Source organism: Manduca sexta, chromosome 18 (assembly GCF_014839805.1).
Source record: "Manduca sexta isolate Smith_Timp_Sample1 chromosome 18, JHU_Msex_v1.0, whole genome shotgun sequence".
Classification (NCBI taxonomy): domain Eukaryota; kingdom Metazoa; phylum Arthropoda; class Insecta; order Lepidoptera; family Sphingidae; genus Manduca; species Manduca sexta.
In genome coordinates, this window is record NC_051132.1 from 6,838,147 (window position 1) to 6,863,966 (window position 25,820).

The 25,820-nt window shown below is 32.3% G+C and overlaps 3 protein-coding genes across 5 annotated transcripts; 2 read left to right on the top strand and 1 right to left on the bottom strand.

Moving 5' to 3' along the window:
• The first annotated feature begins 1,985 nt into the window (after positions 1–1,985).
• Positions 1,986–17,600, top strand: LOC115449456. Its single transcript, XM_037439803.1, has 14 exons — positions 1,986–2,190; positions 3,932–4,081; positions 6,133–6,221; positions 6,884–6,965; positions 7,515–7,596; positions 11,216–11,423; positions 12,202–12,331; positions 12,473–12,632; positions 14,563–14,695; positions 15,057–15,147; positions 15,332–15,378; positions 15,550–15,685; positions 16,000–17,001; positions 17,283–17,600. Exons 1-14 carry the CDS (start codon positions 2,179–2,181, stop codon positions 17,409–17,411), a joined length of 2,451 nt encoding a protein of 816 aa, XP_037295700.1. The 5' UTR covers positions 1,986–2,178; the 3' UTR covers positions 17,412–17,600.
• A 2,661-nt stretch (positions 17,601–20,261) lies between these two features.
• LOC115449448 lies at positions 20,262–20,957 on the top strand. The gene is made up of 3 exons (XM_030177280.2): positions 20,262–20,426; positions 20,495–20,572; positions 20,709–20,957. The coding sequence occupies exons 1-3, from the start codon at positions 20,349–20,351 to the stop codon at positions 20,922–20,924; spliced, it is 372 nt and encodes a 123-aa protein (XP_030033140.2). The 5' UTR covers positions 20,262–20,348; the 3' UTR covers positions 20,925–20,957.
• Positions 20,958–22,172: 1,215 nt separating this feature from the next.
• LOC115449440 lies at positions 22,173–25,760 on the bottom strand. 3 transcript variants are annotated; one of them, XM_030177271.2, is made up of 4 exons: positions 25,535–25,760; positions 24,223–24,371; positions 23,706–23,777; positions 22,173–22,478 (listed from the first exon to the last, which is right to left on the bottom strand). In XM_030177271.2, the coding sequence occupies exons 2-4, from the start codon at positions 24,298–24,300 to the stop codon at positions 22,194–22,196; spliced, it is 435 nt and encodes a 144-aa protein (XP_030033131.2). In that variant the 5' UTR covers positions 24,301–24,371; positions 25,535–25,760; the 3' UTR covers positions 22,173–22,193. The 3 variants fall into 3 exon arrangements, with proteins under 3 accessions (XP_030033131.2, XP_030033130.2, XP_037295910.1); XM_030177270.2 differs by lacking the exon at positions 25,535–25,760 and having other exon boundaries at positions 24,223–25,514; XM_037440013.1 differs by lacking the exons at positions 24,223–24,371; positions 25,535–25,760 and adding an exon at positions 23,966–24,186.
• Positions 25,761–25,820: the final 60 nt, after the last annotated feature.

Here is a 25,820-nt window from a genome sequence, read left to right on the forward strand (position 1 = left end):
AACGAACGCGGATGCAGGTTAACATTTTTAAAAGATTTATTGTATTTATTTCTGTAGAATAAAGTTTTAACTGGATTAAAGATACTTTATCCGTGAAAAAATTAATATATTATACATCGGGCGAGTGAAAGACTAATTGACTTAAGCGAGATTTTTTGCGACACAAATTTTCATCAATATTTAAAATCAGCTCTTTTTTCTGTTTTTTAACCTAGTTAAATTTTTTCGAAAATAATTCGCTTAAGTAAATAACCCTTTCAACCTTCGACATTATGTAGATAAAATTTAACAAACTACATATAGAATCAAGTGGTCCTATTCCATCTATGGGGGCAAGTCCGTCTTTTTGCAATAACGAGCGTTTTAATCGAAGGACAACTTTCATAGCCTTATAGGTAAGATTCAAAAAAAACTCTATTTACCTATACGGCTATCAAAACCGTCCTTCAATTAGAATTCTCATAATTGCAAAAAGGCGGAATAGGGCCCCTGACTATCTCCTACTTATATTATAAATGCGAAAGTTTGTGAGGATGGATGTCTGTATGTTTCTCTATCACGAAAAAACTACTGAACGGATTTGGATGAGATTTTACAGTAATATAGGGTATATGTACAGCAGAAAAATAACTTACTCTTTAGCTCCTCTATTTAAAAATCCCAGTTAAAAGTTGTCCAAATTAATTTCTCAACATTTTGCTTCAATTCGTTACACACCAAAATTACCATAATAAATGTGACTAATTCCCATGAACAATCAAGTGTCTAGACTGTTTTACGCTCTTCGAATTCTTTACAGATATAAAGTATATTATAATGCATTCACTTCTTGTCATTCAAATATGCTGTGAATTTGAATAACTGAAATCATGCCCAAATTCCTAAGTAGGTAGGTAGGTAGGTAAGAAATTTTATACTTAATATTTGAAAAACTGTCTCGGTGGCAACTGGTATAACGATACGACTGCATGCTGAGGTCTCGGGTTCGATTCGCTGAACACTTCGGGGACAAAGGCATGAGTGTGTGTATATATTTGAAAAACTGTTCCATAATTTTACCCTGGCCATTAACTTATTTAATTTTGATTTGAATCTAATTATTATATATTCAATTGTATAACAATAAATATAATTGTATTGTTCGTTTCGTTAAAACTCTAAACAAACAAGTCTTCGCAGTGATCTTTACTTCGTGTAACGTAATTCGATAAATTTATAATTCGACTGAATTGAAAGCGTTATAACTAAGTATTCAAATGTTTTCAATGGGAGAGCTCACAGGTACAGTCACGAACTACATTTGATAAAAAATGCATTTTTAATGGAAAACATGAATGAACACACTTTTCACTGTAAGCGTACTATTATGATAATGAAATCCATTAAATTCACTAACACTGATTCAGCCACAATGAGATTATTTCAACATGATATCATCAATTTTATAATATTTATACACTTCACTTTCTTTTGTTTTAATTGGAAATAATACATTTAACTGCTAAAACTTAATAAAGATAATGATTTCTTATGTTTACGCAAATGTTAGACATTGAATAATTAAAATAATTCTACGGATTTATCTGTTTCTTACATTATTATCTTATCTCGAGGTTTCCAAGACTTTTCAGTCATCTTGGTTACAGGAGGAGTCCATAATAATATAAGAAACCGCGATAAAATCTTACAAATAGTCTGATTGAAGATATTATCTCACTGATTGATGTTATTATTCAGAATTCACTTATTATTGTCTTGTATGTTTTTTTTTACTTTAAATAATATAATGGGTAAGAAGATAATACATATGTTAAACAGTGTATTGTAAAAAAAAATTGTATTGAAAAAAAATTTAATTAAATTGGTAATATTTCTTAAAGAAACGTTTTAATAAATATACATTGCCTTATAAAAGCATAAAATTTTAATTTCACTGTTCAACTGCTTTTCTCCGCGATAATACTGCAATTTTAAAAAGACTAGCAAGTTTTCTTAGTACAAGGCTTAGAACTATTTCTAGTAACACAACGAGTTTTAAAAATGTTCACGACACAACGCTAAATATCAATAAGCCTTCAATTTGTGTCCAATTTGAATTCTGAGAATAACTTAAATACGTTAAAATGTTGAATATTGTGAAAATCAGATGGAAATCATGAATGTGTTTTTAAATGTAAAATGTTTTTTAAGGTAAGTTTGTGTTTCAGTACAATTCGAACCAAGACAGGAGAAGCCACGGTCTGTACCTGAGAAAATTTGTTAATTATAAATTTCATTTGTGACTCGATATAGTAATTTGCAAAGACGAGACGCGACGTCGAGCGTCTAGACTCACATATTAGTTCTTTGATAGAATAGTAATTTATGATAAGATTTAAATACGTAAATCAGTCACATTGACTGAATACTGGGTTTTAATCCCGACTTTACCTGCGAAAAAATCCTTGTACGCTTTATAGTATGCATACGCATCAATTATGGATCATTTTTTTTTTATTGGTTTGAATGACGGGACAAGCTTGCCGTTCGCCTGATGGTAAGCGATACGATCGGCCAAAAATAGTAGGAACACCATCCAACACGTTGAATTACAAAGTATTGTTTGGTACTCCTCTGCGCTCACCATCCTGAAACATGAGATGTTAAGTATTAATAAATCCAGTAGTTACACTGGCTACAATGTCCTTCAAACTCGAACATAACAGAGACTACACACCGCTGCTTGACGGCAGAAATAGACATTACGGTGGTACCTACTCAGGCGGACTCTCACGTATGAGAGACCTAAAACCAGTAAAATTCTCAATGATAATATCCTCTAAAATAGATACTTAAACTTGGAAGTGATTCATCTGATGTTAATTAATAGATAAACATGACAAAACAATCATGGATCAAGGGTTGACAAAATATTCTTTACCTAACCAACCTACTGCCTAAAATAGAAATGTCCACGTCCTCCTCCACTTCGACGTAAGAAAGACAGAACCAGCGGGCTCACCAAATATCCTAATATTAATAAAAATGGGTATCTTTTTAACGTACTTCCACGCCTTTATTACTCAAACGAGTATGACAAAAATTTGTATATACGTAGGTTGTCAGGGTTACAGAAAAGGACAAAAGGTACATTTCATTCAGAAAAAGTAGTCACTCTTCCCGAAAGGTAGAAATTGACATAATCGCACTCATTCTAGCCCGCCTCCCTCCCCCCTCTCTCCCCTACCCGACCTCAACATGTCTCCCAAAAGGGTCTTTCCCACCACTATAAAACAATGTCATAGATGGACTCTGTTCTAGATCCCATTCAGCTTTACATCATCCGCAGTGCACTTGGCCTTGCTTGTAGAAAAACATACGCTGCAAGCTTTAAATAAAAAGGAATTCAGATTAGGGATGTGTTTCAATCTACTTAAGCTGATATCTCGCTTTCCATATGTAATATAAACATACGCAGCTATTTTCTGTGCCTGTAATTATGCTTGACACATAGCTACTACTTTGATAGCCCCATATTCAATAAAAATAGATACACCCTTATACCCTAGATATAGGTAGATTATAGAGCGCCATAAGCATCTTGGCACACCTCTTTCGCTTCTTCCATATTCAACGGTTTCCCATACATTTTTATGGTTGACGGTACTCCTTGCATAAGTATATAACTTAAATGAATACTAAACTTTTAAATTACGTAGATTGTGTTGTGGCAACCCTTGTGGTTTTTAATTTGGCGAGGTTTGTGTTGCAGCAACTCATATGGCTTTTACTTTAGCGACGTGTGTTGAAGCAACTCTTTTGGCTTTTACTTTAACGACGTTTGTGTTGTGACAACCCTTGTGGTTTTTACTTTAATTATTACTTTTACAAATCATGAAGCAACTGTTTGTTAAACACAATTATATTTATATATTCTACTACTTTTTTACAGATTATCATAATTGCTGTCGTAATCCAGTTGAGCAAATGTTCAGTGGTCTTAGACATTTTGAGCCAAGGAGGCGTTCATATCTCAGATTATTGCCCCAAAATGAAATATTGTCCCGAAGGCGCCCATGTCATGTGCATGCATTATGACCCTGTGAGTATACCGTTTCTCATAATAATATAAACCAGTATCAACCTATTAAAGTCAATCAGTAAAGGTATCACTTATAATGTGTTTCTTTTAATCTATAGGACTTCGCGAAATAAATGTTCGGAACGATACAGATTTTTTTGTCTTAACTGTTTTTTTGTGTTTGTCTTAATACCTATAATAAGTGTATTATTTGATGGAACGGTTGTATGACAAATAAAAGGAGACAGAAGAGTTATAAAATTTCGTAACAATATACCATAAAAACTAATTCATAACGTACTTTTATTTTGAGAAATAATATACGCATAAGTAACATTATATTCTATTATTTCCTAAATAAAATAAAAAGCAATAGTACGACTTTAAATATATATGTAAAAATATATAAGTGAGTACAATATGGATTCGTAGACTACCTCGATGACATAGTTGCATTGTGTATGCACTATGACAGCACTCCGAGGCTCTGGGTTCGAATCCGCCCGAGCGGTGATATTGAGTTTTTCTGCTCCGTATCCGTCCAGAGTCTGGAATTTGTGCTCGATATTGCGTTAAGCTCGCTCCCTATCACATAATAGGACGAAACACACTTGGCTAAAGAAAGTGCTCTGATTGCACCTATGCGTACCCCTTCGCAAATAAAATACTATATTATGATGAATGTATAATTATGGATTTGTAAAGAAAAACATCATAATTAAAGTATATAAAAACGTTCTGAAGTTACAAACATAAGAAAATACGTTGAATTGAGAACCTCCTCCGTTGTTTGAAGTCGGTTAAATCCTACTTAAAAACTCATTACCACTCAAACAAAAGCCTGTTAACGATTTTATAATCGCACGTATGATCTATACTATTAATGTCTTTATCTATCCGAATTATCGCCGAGGGCAACACAATGTCTCTTTTGCTTTAAACAAGATTACAGCTCGTAAACTGTAATCCTGGCGTTAGTCTTTTAATTCCACGCTTTAGACATTATTCTTGCCTCGTTTGAAGACAATATATGTAATATTTAAATGGTGATTAATTTGTCTGTGAAGTTGACTTCGTATGAGAATTGTAATGTTTGTTAAAGAAAATCACATTTAGTAGGTGATTCAGTAGATTGGTACATCAAAGAATATGAATCTAAGACAGAGAAAAAAGTATACATGTATATGAAATGAAATGAAATGATTTATTTGAATCTGTAAAATGTTATACATTATTTAGATTCCGTCAATATTAACTCTACCACCAGTTCGGAAAGCAGTTTTCACCAGAGAAGAACGGGCAAGAAACTCTGGTGTTACTCTTTTCAATCAGTTTAGGGTAAAGACTACAGTACATGATAAAGTGAGAAGAGAAAAAAAAAAGTTTAGAGCAGTTCATTTATAGGCTCGTGAAATAAGGAATAAATTAATTTAAATTTTTATATGACTGCACAACCCTCTCAGGAATCATGAAATTTCCCTATTATCCTTATCATTATTATTATTATAGGAATTGTAGATACCACAGTATGGATGCCTCGATTATTACTATTATATTTAGGAACACGCGTCGACAGCAGTAGCGATAGGCTAAATTTTTCAAAAGTTACCCCGAGGCAAAACAATTGCCTTACATATCACCGCCAATTTAACAGAAAACAAATACTAAGACAAAAGTAAATAAACCTAAAAGGGAAGACGGTAGGAATCGGGTTGTATGGACGCTGATGATGATGAGACCAGCTTACCGTTCGCCTGATGGCGCCTGACGACCGCCCATAAACAGTAGAAACACCATCTAACACCTTGAATTACAAAGTATTGTTTTGTTTTCCATCGCACTCGCTATTCTGAGACATGAGATATTAAGTCTTATTATGTCCATTGGTTGCACTGGCTACAATGTCATTCAAAGCGGAACACAACATCTCTACCAGAAAGATTCACTCCATCTTTACAAAATTATTATGGAGAGCTCGCATATCAAAAACTCAAGAGAATTCAATGTGTGTCTCCCCAAAAATTTCACATAGCCCAAAAATGTCACAAATGTTTATAATGAAATAATTCCAGAAACATGTGATGGGACCACGATGCAGTAATCCTAAAAATGTGTCCATAACTCACGAACTCGCCAACAAATTGCTTGAAGTTTCCAACGCGTAAGTACTAAAACTGTTTTCATTGAAACAATCACCATTTGCCCTAGGAATGATTTAATTTATTGTGTTTAAGATAAAGATGCTCCTCGAATTCGTTTATAATTGAATTTAGTGTTATTCTCTACACAATAAAAACACCTTTATTCTTTTTTTAAATTATAAGGTACTGAATAAGTCTAAAATTTATCAATAAATACTAATTCCTGTAAAACACTTTTAGAAAAAAATATATTCAATTATAATTTTAAAAAACAATATCTAGCCTATAATGGTAGCCCTATAATGGTGAGGCTTTATTATATAATTAACTTTTGCTTGTGGCTCCGCCGGCGCGTTGTAAATAAGTTTTTACAGGATACGTAAATAGTTTCAGATAAAAAGTAACCTATAGAACTCAGGAGTAATGCTTACTATTAGTGAAAGAGAAAAAATCAAAATCTATTTAGTAGTTCTTGAGATTAGCGCGTTCAAAGAAACAAACTCTTCTACTTTATATATTAGTATAGATATTTACTAGTAAATATGTTTGATCTATAAAGCAGTACAAAATTTAGTTCAACAATATAGATCAAAAGACGAAACTTAATTTATTCAAACTTCGACCCAATACTATGAAGAAAATACGTTTTTTATAAGATTTCCTGTTTTATTTATGTTTTTAGTGTCCGTAGTAAGATAGCCCTCGGCAAGGAAAAAGGGAAGGGCGGCAATTACTTGCCAAAAGGCTACGGAATATTCAGGCTGGTATGTGTTTATTTTTGCCATCTCTGTCCCTAGGGATTGGCTGGCATATGCTCAGTCGGAACATGGAACAAAGAAATATACCGCCTCCTTATTTTCTTTATTTGTTTATTTATTTCTGATTTGGTAGAGAAATCTGAAATAACAACAGCCATTGCAAAGAAATAGTCAATTAGACATTAGTGGTAAACGGGGTCTTAATTATATTTTTTGACTCCTTGCTTGCTAATAAATATTTATTTTAAACAATTTGGTACAAATTGGGAATGTTAGCATTAAATATCTGATCCAGGCACATATTTAAAAAAAATAAGTTATTAAAATTAGAAAGAATATGGCCTAAATATTAAATATGGTATATATTTCTCTAAAAATAACACATATTTACAAAGATAAAATACAGATGCTTGCATTTAATTTCAATTAGTATCATTAATTTTGTGCCAACTAGCTGCAGAATCTATAAAAACACGTAAATATAAATATTTCGGAAAAGAATCCAATGACAATCAATTTTGAACACCTCAATACGTTCGGATATAAATTTTACAGAAATGGGACAGCGAGCTGGCTACGTTTGCGCAGGTGTTGGCCAATCAATGTGTTCTGAAACACGATTTGTGTCGAGCTACAAGTAAGTCTATGCCAATTTGATTTACCTGTTGTAGAGTTTACTGTGTTTTTGATGGTAATGTATGGGAGTCACAACTCTAGCTATAATGAAACTCCAAAGATGACACTGAATATATTATGTATTTCAAAACTCCAGAGTACGTTTAATACACAGTGGCGTACTTAGGTGGTAATAGTAACATATCGTAAGACGTACTAATTAAACAAAGGCGTACGTTGCTTTTATATGGGAGGTATGGTGCGACACAGCATTCTCGCACAACTACGTATGTGCACTTACATAGCTGCGCAACTGTGTGTGTCCCAACACCTATTATAAGTATGTACTTTTAAATTGACTAAAAATGAACTCTACTCCGACAAAACAATAAGTACTCAATAAACTTTATTAGGCTTCTAATGAGACACAATTTTGTTATTTTGTTTACACTAACATTCACGCTTTTTAGTCTCGAAGGGGTAGGCAGAGACGTAAATAATACACCAACTCTACACCGTGTGTATTCTGTCACGTGATATGATTTGGACGAACTAATCGCCATATTCTCGCACAAATTCGGGTCTCTGGTTGAGGCTAACCAGAAAACCTAGGAAATTTTATTCATCTAAAATATAGTATAAATAAAACACCTATTTTGATTATTTATAATCACTATTTTATTATAATCACTATTCAATTATATTGTTAATCTCTTAGAACGTATCCGTATTTATAAATAAAATTGAAGTAAAGAAAGAGAAAAGTAGTACCTTGATTCAAATGGTGAACAATAATTTTATATGAAAACGGTCAAGGGAATCTGTGAAACGGTTGAAAAAATTAAAAAAAAATTAGAAAGTTCGATTTAATTGATAATTTACTACACTGGCTTTAAGATTAAATTATTGCCATTCAAGATAAAAAAAACTATTCCAAGTTTTTAAATGTGCAACGAATAACATAAAAATATTTTTATTAACAGCACCACAGCTGCGAATGGTCGCCTATACATTCAAATTTAATCTGCACGCGATAAAATATGTTTTTTTTTTTTCATTTATCATGTGTAGCATATTATTTTACAAATTAAAATAATAATTCAATTTACCGAAGCGAACTTTTATAATAAAGGCATTTTCTAGTAATTGATACAGCATTATGTTATGTACTGTCCATTTGGGCCTTTACTACTAAAAGGGATTAGTCCAGTCCACCATGCAGGGCTAGTGCTATTTGCCTGACTTCCCTAACAATAGTCATTCTAATCTAGAATTCTTAGGTATTTGGGTTTCCGATGTTTCCCTTCACCGAATGAACAATTATAATTAGTTAACAAAAACACAACTAAGGAAAAGTCAGACGTTGGGTTTTAAATCTGCGAACTTTTATCATGACAGTCCCTGTCATGCCGAACTAGGCTAACATGCAAATTTTTCGGAATAAATAAACATTTGGGTAAAGAGACTACAGAATTTCATCGCGACATCTTCCATTCCTAACTAAGCTATCGCGCATATAATATTTTTTTTATTTTATTGCTTTGAATGACGAGACGAACTGGCCGTTCGCCTGATGGTAAGCGATACGATCGCCCATGAACAGTAGAAACACTATCCAACACCTTGAATTACATAGTATTCTTTGGTATTCCACTGCGCTTGCCATCTTGAGACATGATATGTTAAGTCTCATTATGTCCAGTATTTACATTGGCTACAATGTCCTTCAAACCGGAACACAACAGTTATTTTTCAATTAATAAATTAATGCAATAATTTTTCGAAATTAATAAACATTTGGGCAAAGAGATCATAAATATAGCAGTTTCCAACAGCTTTCCCGGACGTGATAAGCCGAACAAATTCCGTGATTTACGAACTCAATACACCTGGCGTTATTATTAAAATCCACTGTACTAATTACGTCCACGGCTGTGTTTGATCATTTGTCTAAATGGACGCCAACTGGGGCGTACTAATAACTTGGTTTGGGTCTCAAAATATAAAAGTTATTAAAACAATTAGATTATGTAACCAAAATAAATGTAGCATATCTTTTATGCAAATATCGAGGTATTTATATTTATAATCAAGATGTTTACTAATAAGATTTTATGTAATGTTCACCCGTGTGATTGACTTTTTCGGGATAAAAGTCCTGCTATATATTTTCTACGAATAAAAAGTATCCTATGTCCTTCTAGGGTCTCAAATTATCTCTATACCAAATTTAATGAAAGTCTGTTGGATAGTTTTTTCCTTTATTAGAAAGACAGACAGATGCGGCGGGGGACTTTGTTTTATAGTATAACAATACATTAAACACTATGTAAATACTTTTTATAACTTTTTTAGAAGAAAAGTTCCGTCATAGATAATTGTTGCGTAACTTTAACAGTTTACACAGCGCATGCTATCGAAGCTTTCAAAAGGAATATTCCCCGTTTTTGCAACATTTTCAAAGGTCAAAGCGTGATATTGTATGTTTTTTAGCTTTCCTAGATATGTGGGCTATCTAATACAAAAATATTTTTTGTTCCAAACCAAATGCCTTTATTTATTTATTTAATAAAATTAAGACGCAAACAATCAAAATTAAAGTAAATTATAAAATATACAAGCATAAAAACTAGATTGTATTCCTAAACTTTGCGCCCTTATACTAGTTAATTACTTTTAAAGTGCGGACTAAGATAAATTAAGACTATTGAGTACGGTGTATAGTTAAAAATTTAATTCCTGAGATTAGCGCATTCAAACAAACAAAATAAACTCTACAGCTGTATATATGAGTATAATTTATATTGAATTTATAATATTATTAATATAATATTTTTGAATAGTAAAAAACATAACCCACAAAATTCAAATAGTCCCTCTGAAATACATTAAAAATAAATTATAATATATATATTATTCCGATATAACAAATACAAGTGGGCTTCGACCTCATTTCAGAGTCACGATTGCACACCTGTGCCATCTCATTTGCATTTTATTTGCCGAGATCACCCGCCACATCGGGTTGCACAGCCCGAGCCCGATTTATGCAAGCTAATTTGAATTGATTATTTACTAACCTATGCAAATAAGATAAAAATTTTAAAGGTCCGACGCGGTGTGATAACAATCCTAATAATATATAATATACTTATACTGATTTGAAGGTGTTAGAATATTTAAATCAAAGTTTAGACGTATCCATAGAAACTCATCATTTCGCGATATATCACATTTTAATATAATCTTAAAAAACCAAGACTATTATGACACTGCATTAAAATTGCGTTTAATTAATCTATTAGCGATGACTGATCTTAGTAAAATATTAAGCAGTACACCAATAATTATAATTTAGATAGTTCTCTTCAACCATGTATTATATAAAAAGATTGTCTATGTAAGTACATAACATTACTATAATTAATTAACTTATACATTCCTAAACTAGTCTTTAAACCTAATTTGCAGCTAGGGGATCTATAGTACTTACAATTTTGTGTCCATTCTCTATGATAAGTACTAAATATCCATAAATTTATATTTTTCTAAAATTAACATTTAATTTTAGAAAAATATAAATTTATGGATAATATTATTAATATTTAATTAATGTTACAAGCTATCAACATTTTTCTCAGAGAAATTTCCTGATCCCGGTCAAACAGCCGGGCTAGTCCGCTTCTCTTACCCGGATTGGTACCCAGTGTCAAAGTCAGCGCACTTTACAACGCCCGGACTAAGCACGCCAAAGCTATTCTATGCTATAACGCAAACCCTGAAGTCTTGGTATGGACAGAAGAATTCGGTCTCATCGGACATGATAACTAGTTATCCAGATTGGAGTTTGTAAGTAACCGAGTTATCCGTCGTAGTGAATCACGTCGCAAATGTCATTCCTATGTTAGCAGTCGTTTAAAATCTACGCCAGCGCAGTTAGAACAGGGGTCGTAGACAAAATTTCTAGCAATCGTTAACGCTAACGTTATGTATGGGAATGACATATTCTACCAAAAGACTTATCGCTTGCACATTATTACAAGCCAGTCATATTTGATATGCAAATTGAATAGTATCACATGATTCTGAGATATTTTCAATATTTAAAATAATGCTCAAAGATAAATACATGGGAAACCATAAATTGTTGTCTTTTCTAATTTAACCAACAGGAAACTTTTTAATCTGATTTGTCCAACATGAGTAAAAATCATAGGACCTTGTAATAGTAAGCCAGCGATATGTCATTACAAGACATGGTATTGTTTCCTATCAACGTTAACGATTGTAGATGCTTCTTGTCTATGGCTTTTTATCTCTTCACTACTGAATTTATTGCTTTATATACATTTGCATCGTGATACTCAATAAAACCGTTCCGCTTCCAATTTTCTTCATTGTTATTATATATCATTGAAATGTTATAGCCCTCACTGTAGTCATCACACTCAACTCACAAGTTATTACATCTAACAGGTACCATCTTAGAGATATAATTGAAGAAACAATTCTGATACACTTTGTATAAAATAATAATTCACACTACCTAAATAATATTCACATACAATTTGATTATTTTTATAGGATTATATTTGTATTATAACCAAATCTAGTTCCACAATTCTAGAAACCCAAACCACCAGGAGGGCAGGCTTTATCTGGAGATGATCTATGGGCCGGCCACGCACATGGGCTGCGGCATATCTGCATACACTGAATACGCTTATTACGACAACAATGCTCCACTGAATTATAATGTAAGTTACTTTATTGAACATACATTATATCTTTCTTAGAGTTCAAGTTTAAATTATTCCAAATTTCATCAAAATTGGCTAATTGTGATAGCGTAAGACACAGAGTTAGTGAGGTTTGATGTAACTCCGCATTAATTCCAGTCGGTCCAAGTTATATGCAACTATTCATCACGTCCTCGTAAACTTGGTCCAGTTTACAACACAATGCCGCCGACCACGCCCGGTTTTAGTTCCAAATGCGGATGTCCTCCGGGCAGCGAAGAGGATTCCAACTGTTTGTGTCAAGAGAGCTCTAGACCACGTAAGCAATGATGTGTTGTGCAAACTAATTCTCTAATTTATGATTGGCTGCATTGCTCGAACCCAGTGCATTGTGATACACAACCCATTTTACTATACTCAAACTATTGTTACTGCGTTCCACAATTATTTTTTTATTCCGCCCTGAGGCCTGTAGGTTGAAGGAATACGAAACAACGCATTTTTTTTAAATAAAATCAGCTATATAATCAACAAAAATAGTTCTACGTCAAAATTATCTGGATTCCTAACACTTCAACGTCCAAAGGCGCAAATGGGACAAACTAAGCTAACCTATCGCATTAGTGAACAACTGAAGCGACATAAATGTCCATTTAAACATCCACACCCGACGACCCGCGCAAGACAATTTAAGCTTACTTAAACCCGAAGATTAGTCTAATTTAAACGTGGGTTATTGTGTAACTTTTAAGATAACGTTGTACTAGGCAAGCTTATTCCCGTGATACCGTCCGAATTCAACCTTGTTCCCTATATAAAAGTAAACTATTATTTTGTGATGATGTATCCTTCTATTGATGAAATACATATTAGAATTGAATCAGTAGTAAAGATAGTAATCTTAACGCTTTTTAGAAATTAGGAAAGAGAGAATCTATTAGACCGATGTCAATCTCACTATCCGAACGAAACGCGACAAGAAAACGCTTTCTCACTATCTAGCTCAATTTGAGTTGGATACCTGTTTATTTTATTTCGATAATCTAGCTAAACTAACCGGTAATGACACAAATTAAAAAATCGTCAATCAACATTCAGTCTTACTTATAAAAATTTCGCAAAGCTATACTTAGTTAGAATACAAATTTACTCGATCAGCTGTAAGTCAAAATCTTAATAAGATTTAAACTAGGAACCGGTGATGCATTTGACATCTATTTAAGCAATTCTTAACCACCTCTAAACGCTTAAACAAGTTTATAGGTAAGATTGTATGGCGTATAACATCCAATTTCACAGTCGAAAGTATAATAACATTCGACACAAGTACTATTTTCACCATAACAACTGCCTAAGATCTTCGTTTGCGAACTAATCCATTTATTTGGCGGAATCCACTGAGTAAGACCCAATGACGATGAGAGAGGATTGTCTTCACCATTGAAACCTTTGACCTGAGAACAATGGCGGCACATTTACACCTCAGATATTCTGTATTCTGGAAATTGGATTGGTGGAACGTGTTTGAAATTTCGTCAGTTCGTTAGCGAGTCGAGGAATAATTTCAATTTATGATGCGGTGAAAATGTTTGTAGGTAACTGAAAGTTGATAATGATAATTGCAGTTGTATTTAAAGTCTAGTCATTATGAACTTCTAATTCGGGATGAAATGAGCTTCTCGTTTTCCGTTAATAACATAATATAATTATATAAATTAGATTGTACTTATTGATTAAAAATTTACTTTGAGGGATATCTTGTTTGTTATCGGGCCACCTGTGAATGAACTGATCTACAGCGTGAAAGACTATATCCCACATGTAATGTTCTGTGAGATTACTACTTATTTACAAAATACACTGATTATGAGTTTTTTTTGGCTATACTATTAATTAAACGCCATCAACACCTCCCGTAGCTATCAAGAATCCAAGGCTCAATGGCTGTGATAAGCCCATACCTTCTATAGATTATTTCATCGACAAATACGCGTCCCACTACTTTCTTTAATCGCTTACAGTGTGCGTGAACAGCATGAGAGCACACACACACACGATGGATAATTATGGGAAAAGTACTTGGATCAGTCCACTTACCCAGCGACATCCCGCAACACCCCCCTCAAAACGTGGTGGGGCGCGTCTTCATGGATGAAATAACTTTTATTATATAATATTTATTGTTATCATGGTTTCATCAGTATAAACATTTATAGTATATTTTACAACTTTAATTTTACTCTCAACAGAGCCCACTCCATTGAAACATATAACTCGCAAATGTACTAAAGGAGATGTGAACTGCGACCCGACTGTGGTCGTTCTGCCAATATTTACGATGGAAGATGCTCCACCACATAAACTCATTTCTAATTCTTATGGGTACGTGTGACTTAACCCAAAAATGTCAGTTTACATTAGATTTGATAAAGCACTAACTAGATGATTTGATTTTAGAAACTGGTGGTTAAATTCTATTTGATAATATTTGTTTTTAATTTATTTATCGTATACCTGTTACATTTTTTGGTTTCTGACTGTTATGGGTAAAAAATAATGAAGAGTAATTAAAAGTAATTTCATGATGCACCTATGTTGTCGTTTTCAAAAATTCTATCAAAAAATATATATTTAGACATCTCTCATTCTACCTTATATTGAACATAAAAACAACACAGTATGTTTGAGTCAGATGATATTAAGTATTGTGGGCAGTAAATAACATACAGTTTCTGATTTCTAGAGGTGCAAATGGATCGATAACAGATAAAAACTCATTAGAAATATTCGATTACTATGAAAAATCTGAACCTACACATGATTTAATAAACGAGGTAATTTATTTCATCAAAAAATGTTTAACCATTGTTACATTAGCGCACACACACTAATTAAAAAACTAAACAATAAAGACGTAATATGTGTGACTGTGTGTGTGTGGTAATTTGTTTAAGTTTTTTTTTTGGATATGTTAGATTATCGAAACTTCATTTATTTATTGTTAATATTTTATTTCAGCATAATACTTTCGATGACATACGTAGAATGGATAAGGTTACTCCGAGGTACTTGGTTGCTGTAACATAATTTATCATAAATTAATTGCTTATTTACGGCCAATATACTGATTACTACATACATATAAATGATTTATATCTATATAATAAAGTCTATGCTTTCTTTCGCTTTAGATTAAATATTCGGAATTTTAAAAATTAACCCAATTAAAATTTTAGAGCGACGACAAGATCAGGTAAAAAAAAGCAAATTTTGGATGTCAAAAACCGATATTTCAATAGAAAGACGATGGTATCAGATACAAAACACCTTATGGACCCCCACAGAGCTTTACAACGCAGTCCGCAACAACGGGTAAATATTATAGACGTAAACATAATATAAATAATCAATGGAATATATTTTGGGCATATGCATCTAAGTAGATTTATACGAGAGGAAATCAAATAAGTCATAGTGCTATTAGAATATGCTTATATTGATGGTGCGATTAAGAATCAATAATTTCAACTAACGAAAAGGCCTAACTTACATTTACATTTTTTTTTGCAAAAGTCCATACTTTGCTCTCAATGGCCAAAGGCTGGAAGCATTTTATATTTATCATATGATCTACCATATATTTTATTGAGTTTACATGCTGAAGAAATATATTTTGCAAATTACAGAGACAAAGCGTGTTTACAAGAGCGCAAACATTCGAGTTACCGCATATGCAAAGAAAACAGTCTGACAACACAAGGAAATACAATGTTATTAAAAAGGATGTTGTGCCCAGGAAAAATTTTGACACAGCACAAATTCTAGTAAAGAAGTACATGACTAGAAAAATAACAAACGACCCTTATTCTAAAATAAAAATATCTGACGTCAAACCAGTTTCATCAGAAAATAATATTCACGGCAAGAATGGTTTTACTGAAACAATGTTGCATACAGCAGAAGACAAGGTTATCGATTACAGCCGATATTTTAACGATAACAACATATCCGCGGTACAGTCTATCACTAGAAGTTTTAACGAAACTGCTAATCAACTAATAATGTTATGCAATGAATTAGAAAAAATGGTAAGAAAAATAGAATTACATGGTACAGATAAAGATGTAGTTATTGCAAAAATCAAGAAAATATACCAACAGGTCGTAGGGAAGCCTATTAATTTAGTTAGAAGTGACGACAAAGCAGAGACCGATTTTGATAAAGCCTTAACTGATTCTGAAACGCTCAAAAAAGAATTTGCTGACGCAAGAACGAATGTGTTCGACAAGTATTCCCAAACAGATTATAATAAAAGACCCATGTCTATAGCAAGGAATCAAAACACTTTAATTAAAGGTAAGGACGCACATATGGATTTCACAGACAACATTAAGGATTATCCTGAAGCCAAATTTATTGTTTCTGGTAATACACCTCGATATCCAACGTATTATGCAGACGATATAAAACCAAGGAACGTTTATAAAAGTGCTGAAGAAAAGAGTGTTTACGCAAATGAGAACAATGATAAATTAAAACATAAAATCGAAAGGGAAAGAATAACTAAAAAATATGTCGATTTTGATACATACGATGATCCTTTAAGCCCAGATAGAAGAAAGTATTACCAAGCGAAACTAGAAAGGTTGGAAAAAAAAATACGAAATACTCGAAGACATCGTAATACTGTGAGTTAAACTTTTGATACGGCTTCCGTATTGTATTTTTTATTTTTTTATTTTACAACAGAAGCAACAAACTATACGTAAAAAAATATTGTAATGTATAAAATATAACACAAATTCATCTCTCACAAATTAGTACTCTACTTTACACCTAACGAATATTTTAGTACATTTTCAATTTTACAACACACTCGCAAGCTTACTAATCCCTGCGAATTCCAATCTGGTGTTCTACGATGAATTCACTGAAAGATAACATGCAAATCAGCTCTCTATGATTTCAGATGGAGAGAGAGCGCGGCGTGCCTCTAGTGCGGCCGACAGAGGACTTGCATACGCCAACACGATCTAAAAATCAATTGGAAAACACATTCTATCCGGAACGAGCTAGGTTTTTGAATGGATTTCGATAGCAAGAAATTTGAATTTACCTTTATTATCCAAACTGATTCCAAATTTAAATTCATAGCCTTTTCCCTATCCGGACGTTTGTAGGTAAAGATGTATCACGCAAATTAATTTAAATATTGTGTAATTAAGGTTTATAATTATTCTATACATACTTAAGATACACCAATTCCTTTATAAAAGGTATTTATGTACATTTTTTTGTACTTTTTTCGAACCTTTATTATGACGAAATTATTTTTAATGTATTATTATCCTACTTCCATCTAGTACCAAACAAAATATGGTATCGATTATAATATAAAGCTGACATCTTCAATGCAATAATTTCCAAACCGCAACACGAGCTATTTTAGATGGTATTCATAATTCAAAATAAACAGTTTTTTTTTTTAATAAAATATCAGCTTTGTTCTATGGTAATTATATTCATGTTTTAATTTTTAATTAAAATGAATTCGTATTTAATTATAATACTATTGAATAATAAAAGCATTTTTCATTACCAAGGTCAGTTGTATGTACGGTATTAATTAATGAATATCTGAAAAACAAATGCTACTTTTTATTTTGGTTCGTTGATTAAAATATTTTCATAGTATTATTTATGCATTATTTCCTCTAGCATACGTGTTCGTTCATAAATTTAAACCAAATAATTACTGAGTTGCTGGTGTACTTACAGACAAACAGTGACATTTTGGTGATGCAATTGAGGATTCTATAAAAGTGGAGAGGATAATTACGCTTAATATTTTTATGAAAATATTCCAAGTTTAAGATATGAGATGAAATCAATGAAGAGAATTCATAACCTCGGCTATGAAAACCTAGCCCCACACTGCCCTTTCTAGGATGGACGCAACATTATACAATAGAAAGTAAATAAAGCAAAAATCTAACAATACTTCCAAGCATCGAAATGTAACAAATTAAACCTTTATTGAAACTCGTTTATTAGTTTCAAACGGAAATGTATCTTGCGCACCAAACAATGCTTCCTTTTATTACGTTCCATTTTCAAAATGAACAAACTCGAGTGCATTGGTTGAATTTGCGAAAATAGAGGCTGTAGGACGTTAGGAACTGAAATTGATTGCTTGTTTCATTTATTGATGAGCGGCAAATTATTTACACAACACTCGTTGATACGTAGGTATTTTGTAGACTATAATGACGCCAATGCCAAATTATGCTGGCTTGCCGTAGCTGGATGTAGAAAGGCTGATTCCAAAAACCATGTTAACGGTACGATATATGGGCAGTTTTATTACAGCGGTTGCTCTTCAGTCGTATATAAATTTATTGAGTTGTAGCAAAATAGGATTCCCAGCGCTCGTGTTTATACTAACAAAGAAATTCCAAAATAACGAATCTGTGCTGGCAATGAATATTCAAAATACAGAAATCATTGGCACATGCTGAACCTTTCGATGTTTAAATTCGGTGAAGTAATCAATAAATACAAATACAAATCATTTATTCGCACAACACCATAATAATATAATAATAATAATATCAGCCCTGTATTATATACTTGCCCACTGCTGAGCACGGGCCTCCTCTACTACTGAGAGGGATTAGGCCTTAGTCCACCACGCTGGCCTAGTGCGGATTGGTAGACTTCACACACCTTCGAAATTCCTATAGAGAATTTCTCAGATGTGCAGGTTTCCTCACGATGTTTTCCTTCACCGTTAAAGCGAACGATAAATTCACAAAGAATACACACATGATTTTTTAGAAAAGTCAGAGGTGTGTGCCCTTGGGATTTGAACCTGCGGACAATGGTCTTGGTAGTCCGTTCCACACCCAACTAGGTTATCGCCGCTTTTACCATGGCACAAAGAAAATAAGGAAAAAAAAAACAAAAGAAATAGGACACGAGCACGAGTACACATAAAAGAAATAACAATGGAAAACTAAATGAAAAAAACAAGTATTACAAAGTTATTAGTGTATCGTTCCAAACGTCATGATGTAAGTACGAAAACCCTCAGCACAAGCCGCGAGCGAGCCTCGGCGATGGTCTCCTATGGGCCCAATAGACGAAAAAAATGCTGTTATATTATAAATAAAACTTTCCATCATGTTAAAGTTTGTCAGAATATCGGCACCACGCGGTCTATCGTACGCATGAAGTTTGTTAGTAACGTAAACACTTTAAATATTCATTACACGTATTCCCTAAATTAATTAACCATTTCACTCTAAACGAAGCAGGGACAATGGAGTACAGAACATAATTAACGAACTTTGCAGCACTAAATTGTTAGGGATATTTACAAATTAATGTAAAATCTGTTAAAATAGGTATTGAAAAGACAAACCATTTTTATATCTTACTAATATAAATACGAAAAATTGTTAAGATGTTTATATGGTTATATGGTTGTTAGAAGTAAATACAGTAAATTGCAGAACGGATTTGAATGAAATTTGGCGCATAGAATAAATCCTGGAATCATTGCGTGTAAGTACATATAAATCAGGAAATAAAAAAACTTGAGGACGCCACTTTTCCTTTAACATTGTTAGTATAGGAAATCAGTTCCATATTTTACTACAACATGGAGAGGTTTTTATTTTCCTGTTCAAATATAGCGGAGTTTTATATGGAGAAAGTACTTCTATGCTGGCAAAATCGCAAGCAAAATGTAATGTAAAGGAGCACACTAATATATTATCATAAACGTAACATATCCACGAAATGGTATAGCACCAAAGTAACAATTTAAATTGCCTGATTAAAAAAGTTTCATGTAGGCACTGGTGCTCAAACCTTTAAACGAATGAAAGTCGTTTATCGAAAGCAAACATTCGATTTTTGAATAACACCGTCCAACTTTTGTTTAATAAACAAAACGGCCCTAACAAAGACCCGACTTGGAAATTGATTCTGGCCAAAATACGACTGTTGTTCGGAAATTTAAATTTAAAAAATGAATATTTTAAGTTTTTCGATTATATCTGTTTTGTTTGTCAACGTCATATTGTCCAAAGATTTACATGTAAAAGAGGTTGGTTATAGATTTGCATAATATGAGTTTTTTATTTTTTGACTTTTTCAATATTTTTCTTTTTTTAGAACTTCGAATTGAAAGATAGAGATAACAGCATCAGTGATTTAACATACGGTTATGATGTGCTCCCAAATAATGAAAGAGTAAGTAAACACAATTTTTTTGTTATAACACCCAAGAATTTATGCTTGTATATTTTATGAATGTTAATCAATTGAAGTTCAATATGATATTCAAGCAGAAAAAAAATCATATTAATAACTTGCAAATATCTTCTAGTTCGTCAGACACGTAGAACTTGTGACTGAAAGCGTTGTTGAACATTTGATGAAAGAAATTAAGAAAAGATATCCGAACTCAACGCGAAATAACTCATCGAACCTTCTACAAAGGCTGAGGATAAAGTTACAGAAGCGCGTAAACAAGAAAAATAAAAAATTGAGGAAGAAACAAAAATTTGTGAATAAGGCCAATAATGTAACTAAACTTCCATAAATTAATTTGGAAAATAAAATAGCCTTTACACAATTTATTACTTCATAATATTAGCAAACCCTTAATGATGGATATAACCCAATCAACTAATTAGATTTCATAGACAAGTGAAAATACTCTATTAAATTTAATTCAGTTTTTGAGAAATTACGAAACATTATATCTGCTTTATTATAATCTAAATCCATTACTTCGTAGTACCTTTACTTCAGGCATGAAATACATAAAACACTATAGTATTGGAACTTTTTAAAGGGCAAGTACGACGCTAACCAGCCAGCATTCAGTTGTATAAAAAAACAGAATTGCTAAGTAATAAATGCAGTGCATTTTTACGAAAAAATAAATGCACTGCATTTATTACTATACATAAATAGTCGTTTACTTCGTTTTAAAATCAATTTATAAACTAAAAAAGGTCAATATACCTAAGTAATCAACAAAGAATACTTACATACTAAAAACATAATTCCAAATTATGGCTCCGCAGGGTAAATTAGATTAGGTATCGAAAATACATTATTATTCTGATACTCTGTGACTCTTTTGATTTATTTGAGTTTTATTATAAGTTTAGGAGATACAAACGTTAATAGCAATATCCATTTTCGCCAAATCGTAACCAGTGAATGGTGTAATAAGTACTTTAATGTTTTTTTTTTTTTGTCAAAACATGGATATTTTTATGTTGTTGGTGGTGACTGGTGAGATGGTATAGCGGAAATATTAATACGGAATTGTGATTTGTATTCAATACCAAATAACTCACATTAGAAAGTGACTGTAACGTGATGGTAAGTAAAATGGAGTTAGAAATTATCGCAACGAAAAATATTACCGCCCTCAATGGTCGCCAAAATTATGTCGATCTATTTTACTATAAGTACTAGCTAATCTCAAAAAATTAAACAAAGATAGGCATCGATAGATTTAGTTGGTCTACAGTTCACAGTTAATGTTTGTGCGCAATAATGTAATTTGTTGGTAGTCATAAAAAAATGTTCGCACACTGCTACCTAGCATTGCATATGTCTATGGGCGACGGGTACTGCTTACTATCAAGGGGATGGATTGCTTGTTTGCCTACTTAGGCAATAAAAAAAATCTACATGTGTACATAAATTCAAATCAATAATATGTTATAATCTTCTGTTTTCGAATCGAAATTAACCGAGTAAGAAATCGAACTCTAGATTTCACAGATTTTTTTATCTGCATACTTTAGAACAAAACAATAAAACAAAGACGAGGCAATAAAATAATATTCATTTAATCATGCATTTTAATATGTACAATTATGTCGACCGGCTTTCTCCTATCTCCATTTTCGATAGATGAAGACGCATTATATTCTCCATCTCGCTCGCGCACCATCGTCTTCACGAACCTGCGTCCATCTTTCTTCTTATGTTTTTTCTTTTTCTTGAGTTCTTGTTTATCTGTCTCCGTTTCCTTTGCTTTCTTCTTTTTATTTGCCTTTCTTTTTCGCATTTTCTTGTGTGTCGGCGGTTTTATTTCAAAATTATCTGTAGTTGTTGGTGTTACTTGCATATCCTAAGGCGTAAGAATAATTAAAGGGTTACATTACATTTCAAAACAATTTTTGAAATAATCTGTAGATACTATATAAAGTTTCGCAGTATAATAAAAAATCTTAAAATTTCAAGGTCACTGTAGCACATGGAATTATTACATGATACCATACTACGTTATTTTGATCTATTACATAAATATTCAATACAATTAAAGCAAATACCGAAGCAAGATTTCATCTAATTTTCGAATCTCAGATCACAAACAAAATATATTTTCGGTAGTCTTTTCATTTGCCTTTTGTAACATACCTACAGTATATTTTTTATTCGTTAATAACTGGAATATTTTGTATGTAAAACAAATTTTGTACGAACTCAAACAAAAAATCTATATCTATTGCACGTGTATGAATATGGATCAAAAATGCATTTCGGGATAACTTCTACAATACCAAATCCGTTTTTTAGAAATAGTTTTTTGTTTGGTTATTGTTCGTGCTAAGTCACCTGAGTTTTTACGAAAAAGTAAATACAACGATTTGATATTTTGGTAGGTAGAAGTTTCAAAAAGCTCGAGATCGCATCACAGATCGCATCAAAAATTTGCCAAATCTATATATTATATAAAAGAAAGTGGTGTTAGTTACACTATTTATAACTCAAGAACGGGTAAACTGATTTGGCTGAAAATTGGTGGAGAGGTAGCTTAGAACCAGGAGACGGACATAGGATACTTTTTATCCCGTTCCCACGGGAACGGGACGTGACATAAGATGTGGTATAAGAAAGTAAAATTTGGTATGGAGATAGTATAAGACCCTGGGAAGGTTATAGGCTACTATCCCAGGAATATATATAGTAGGGCTTTTATCCCGGAAAACTCCTTCACGCGAGCGAAGCTGCGAGCAAAAGCTAGTATTGTAATATTTGACAATTACGAAGAGTATGATACTTTGTTTAATTATAATAGTATTGTGTTTAAAACAAAATAAACTCACTTCACAGTCGTGCCTTATTTTTTTTCTTACAAAGAATATTTTTTACTTTCTTTTTTATTTTCTCAAGACATTTTTTAGCCCTCTGTATTATTGTGGTGTATATTTTCTACAAAAATAAAATAGGCTTATATCGCCTTATAGGGAAACTAAACAACGAACGGTACTTCAAATTAGTAATGTAAACCTACATAGATACGTCTGCTGCCTTCAAATTTAAATATTCAATTACGAGAATCGCCAAGACTTACCCGAAAATCAACTTGTTCAAAACTACCAAACCAACTGCCTAATTGTTTTGGATGATTAGGGGCGGCTTCCACCTAGAAAAAAAATTATTGGTAAAGTGGGTTAACAGATTTTGTACTAAGGAAAAAATCTTCGTCGTACAAAACCGATTTATGAAAAACGCAAAAAATTATATATTTAAGACACTATAAACGGAGACAGAATAGCTCATTATTAATATTGTCTCTTACTACACTCGTCAAAAAGTTAAATTAACTACTACCATGAGAAGCTAAAATGTAATCAGTTTTAATATAAATTTAAGATTGATCGATGAGTCAATCATTCTGAACTCTGATGTGGTTTAATAGACTTTGAAAACAAACTTCTACAAATAAATCATTGTCTATAAAGTGTCCAGAAAATTTTGCGTTTTGTTGCTTAGCTTCCTATTATCCATTACTAGGTTATAAAAATATTTAAAATTCTGTTTTTTATAATATCCGTCTACTCTTAAAAATCACTTTGTTCATTACTTACTTGTTGACTTCTGCCGTCGAACTGTACATTTATAACAATAAAAAATACTATTTGAACAATTACAAGTTCCGAATTCATTTTCACGCTGACTGTTTCGGTCAAGCGATGTTATCTGAACTGGTTTCTGAAGTTTTGAATCTGGTGTAAAGCTGTTTAGAATTTCATTTCCGTTGTTAATTCTTTTATTGCATCCAATGAGCAATGGTCGATAGTTAATAATATTCAATTTACGAAGGAAGTTGGAATTTGCTGGCTTAATTTGCGGAATAAATTGTTGATGTTCGAAATTGTGATGAAAAAAATATTGTCTAACAATTCATGTTTCAATTTCGATGAGTATATCAGCGGTCAAGATGGAACTTTGTTGACGATTTAGTTAATTATAGTGATATAAAGGGCTAGTCAATTTGAAATTTGAGGGTGTTAAAAATAAATTAAATTATATCAATGAATAGCATATTCATAAGACATATACCAAGATTTAATACATCAATAAATATAAATGAATAAAGTTGTCAGCTATGAATTTATACAAATTTTAAAGCAAATCTTTTTGAAATAAAACTATTTTCCACGTTTTATCGCAGTTTTTTATATCATTATTTTATCCAGACGTTTTCAAAATCTAGAAAATTGTTTAATTTCAATGTCTTACATTTGCATAAACATAAGAAATCATTATGCAAAAGGTTTTGTTTAACAAGCTGGTCTCTGAAACTACTTCTCGTATTCTAAATTCTTTCACTAAAAGGACGTTATATTATCCTTGAGGCTACATCATCCTAGAGTGCTCACTTGTGTCCGGGAACAGAATTCTTTAGGAGCAAAGCCGCGAGCAGAAGTTGATTTTCTACAAACTTCGTAATTCAACACAAGTGGTTAAGTGTTTCATCATATTCCACAAAGTTGGAGTAAAACAAAAGCTTTTCACGGAAGTTTAAGTGGAAAGTTGATGTCGCAAAAAAATGATGTGGAAAATGTATCTGGATATCCGGAACATAAGTTTTAATATTGATAGATTTTTTAAATTAAGAACATACGCTTGGACCAAAATTTTGGGTAATAACTACATATTTATTGATATTGTACAATGTGCTATTAATTTCCTTAGTACAAGCTGCATACTGCATAAATTGTAGCAAATATGCCACAATTTCGCGTTTCTTCAACAAAACCTAAATAAAAGCACCCACAACAGAACTCCACGGTTGCTTTATCGTAAGGTAACTGCTTCATTATTTATTTATTTTTTACAGTCTATTATGAAATGAAAAATGAAAATTCTATCAACAAATACGTAAAATTTGCCTACCCGCATGAGTATGCCGTTACCACGCAAAAAGAACTTTACCAAATAGACATATATTTTCCAAGGATCTAATTATTCACATTATCTACTCAAGGTGCCTAAACGTCAACCGCCATGTGTCCTGTTTTATCTATTTATTTTTATAAAGTTCAAAGGACTTCGAATAACAGTAAAACATAACTGTCCTAATAACTTCCACTTTGACAATTCGAGCCTTCGGTCATTGACAGCCAGATTTCACATATAACTGGTAATTTTGTATCTGTCTCTTTCTTACATGACTCTGCTA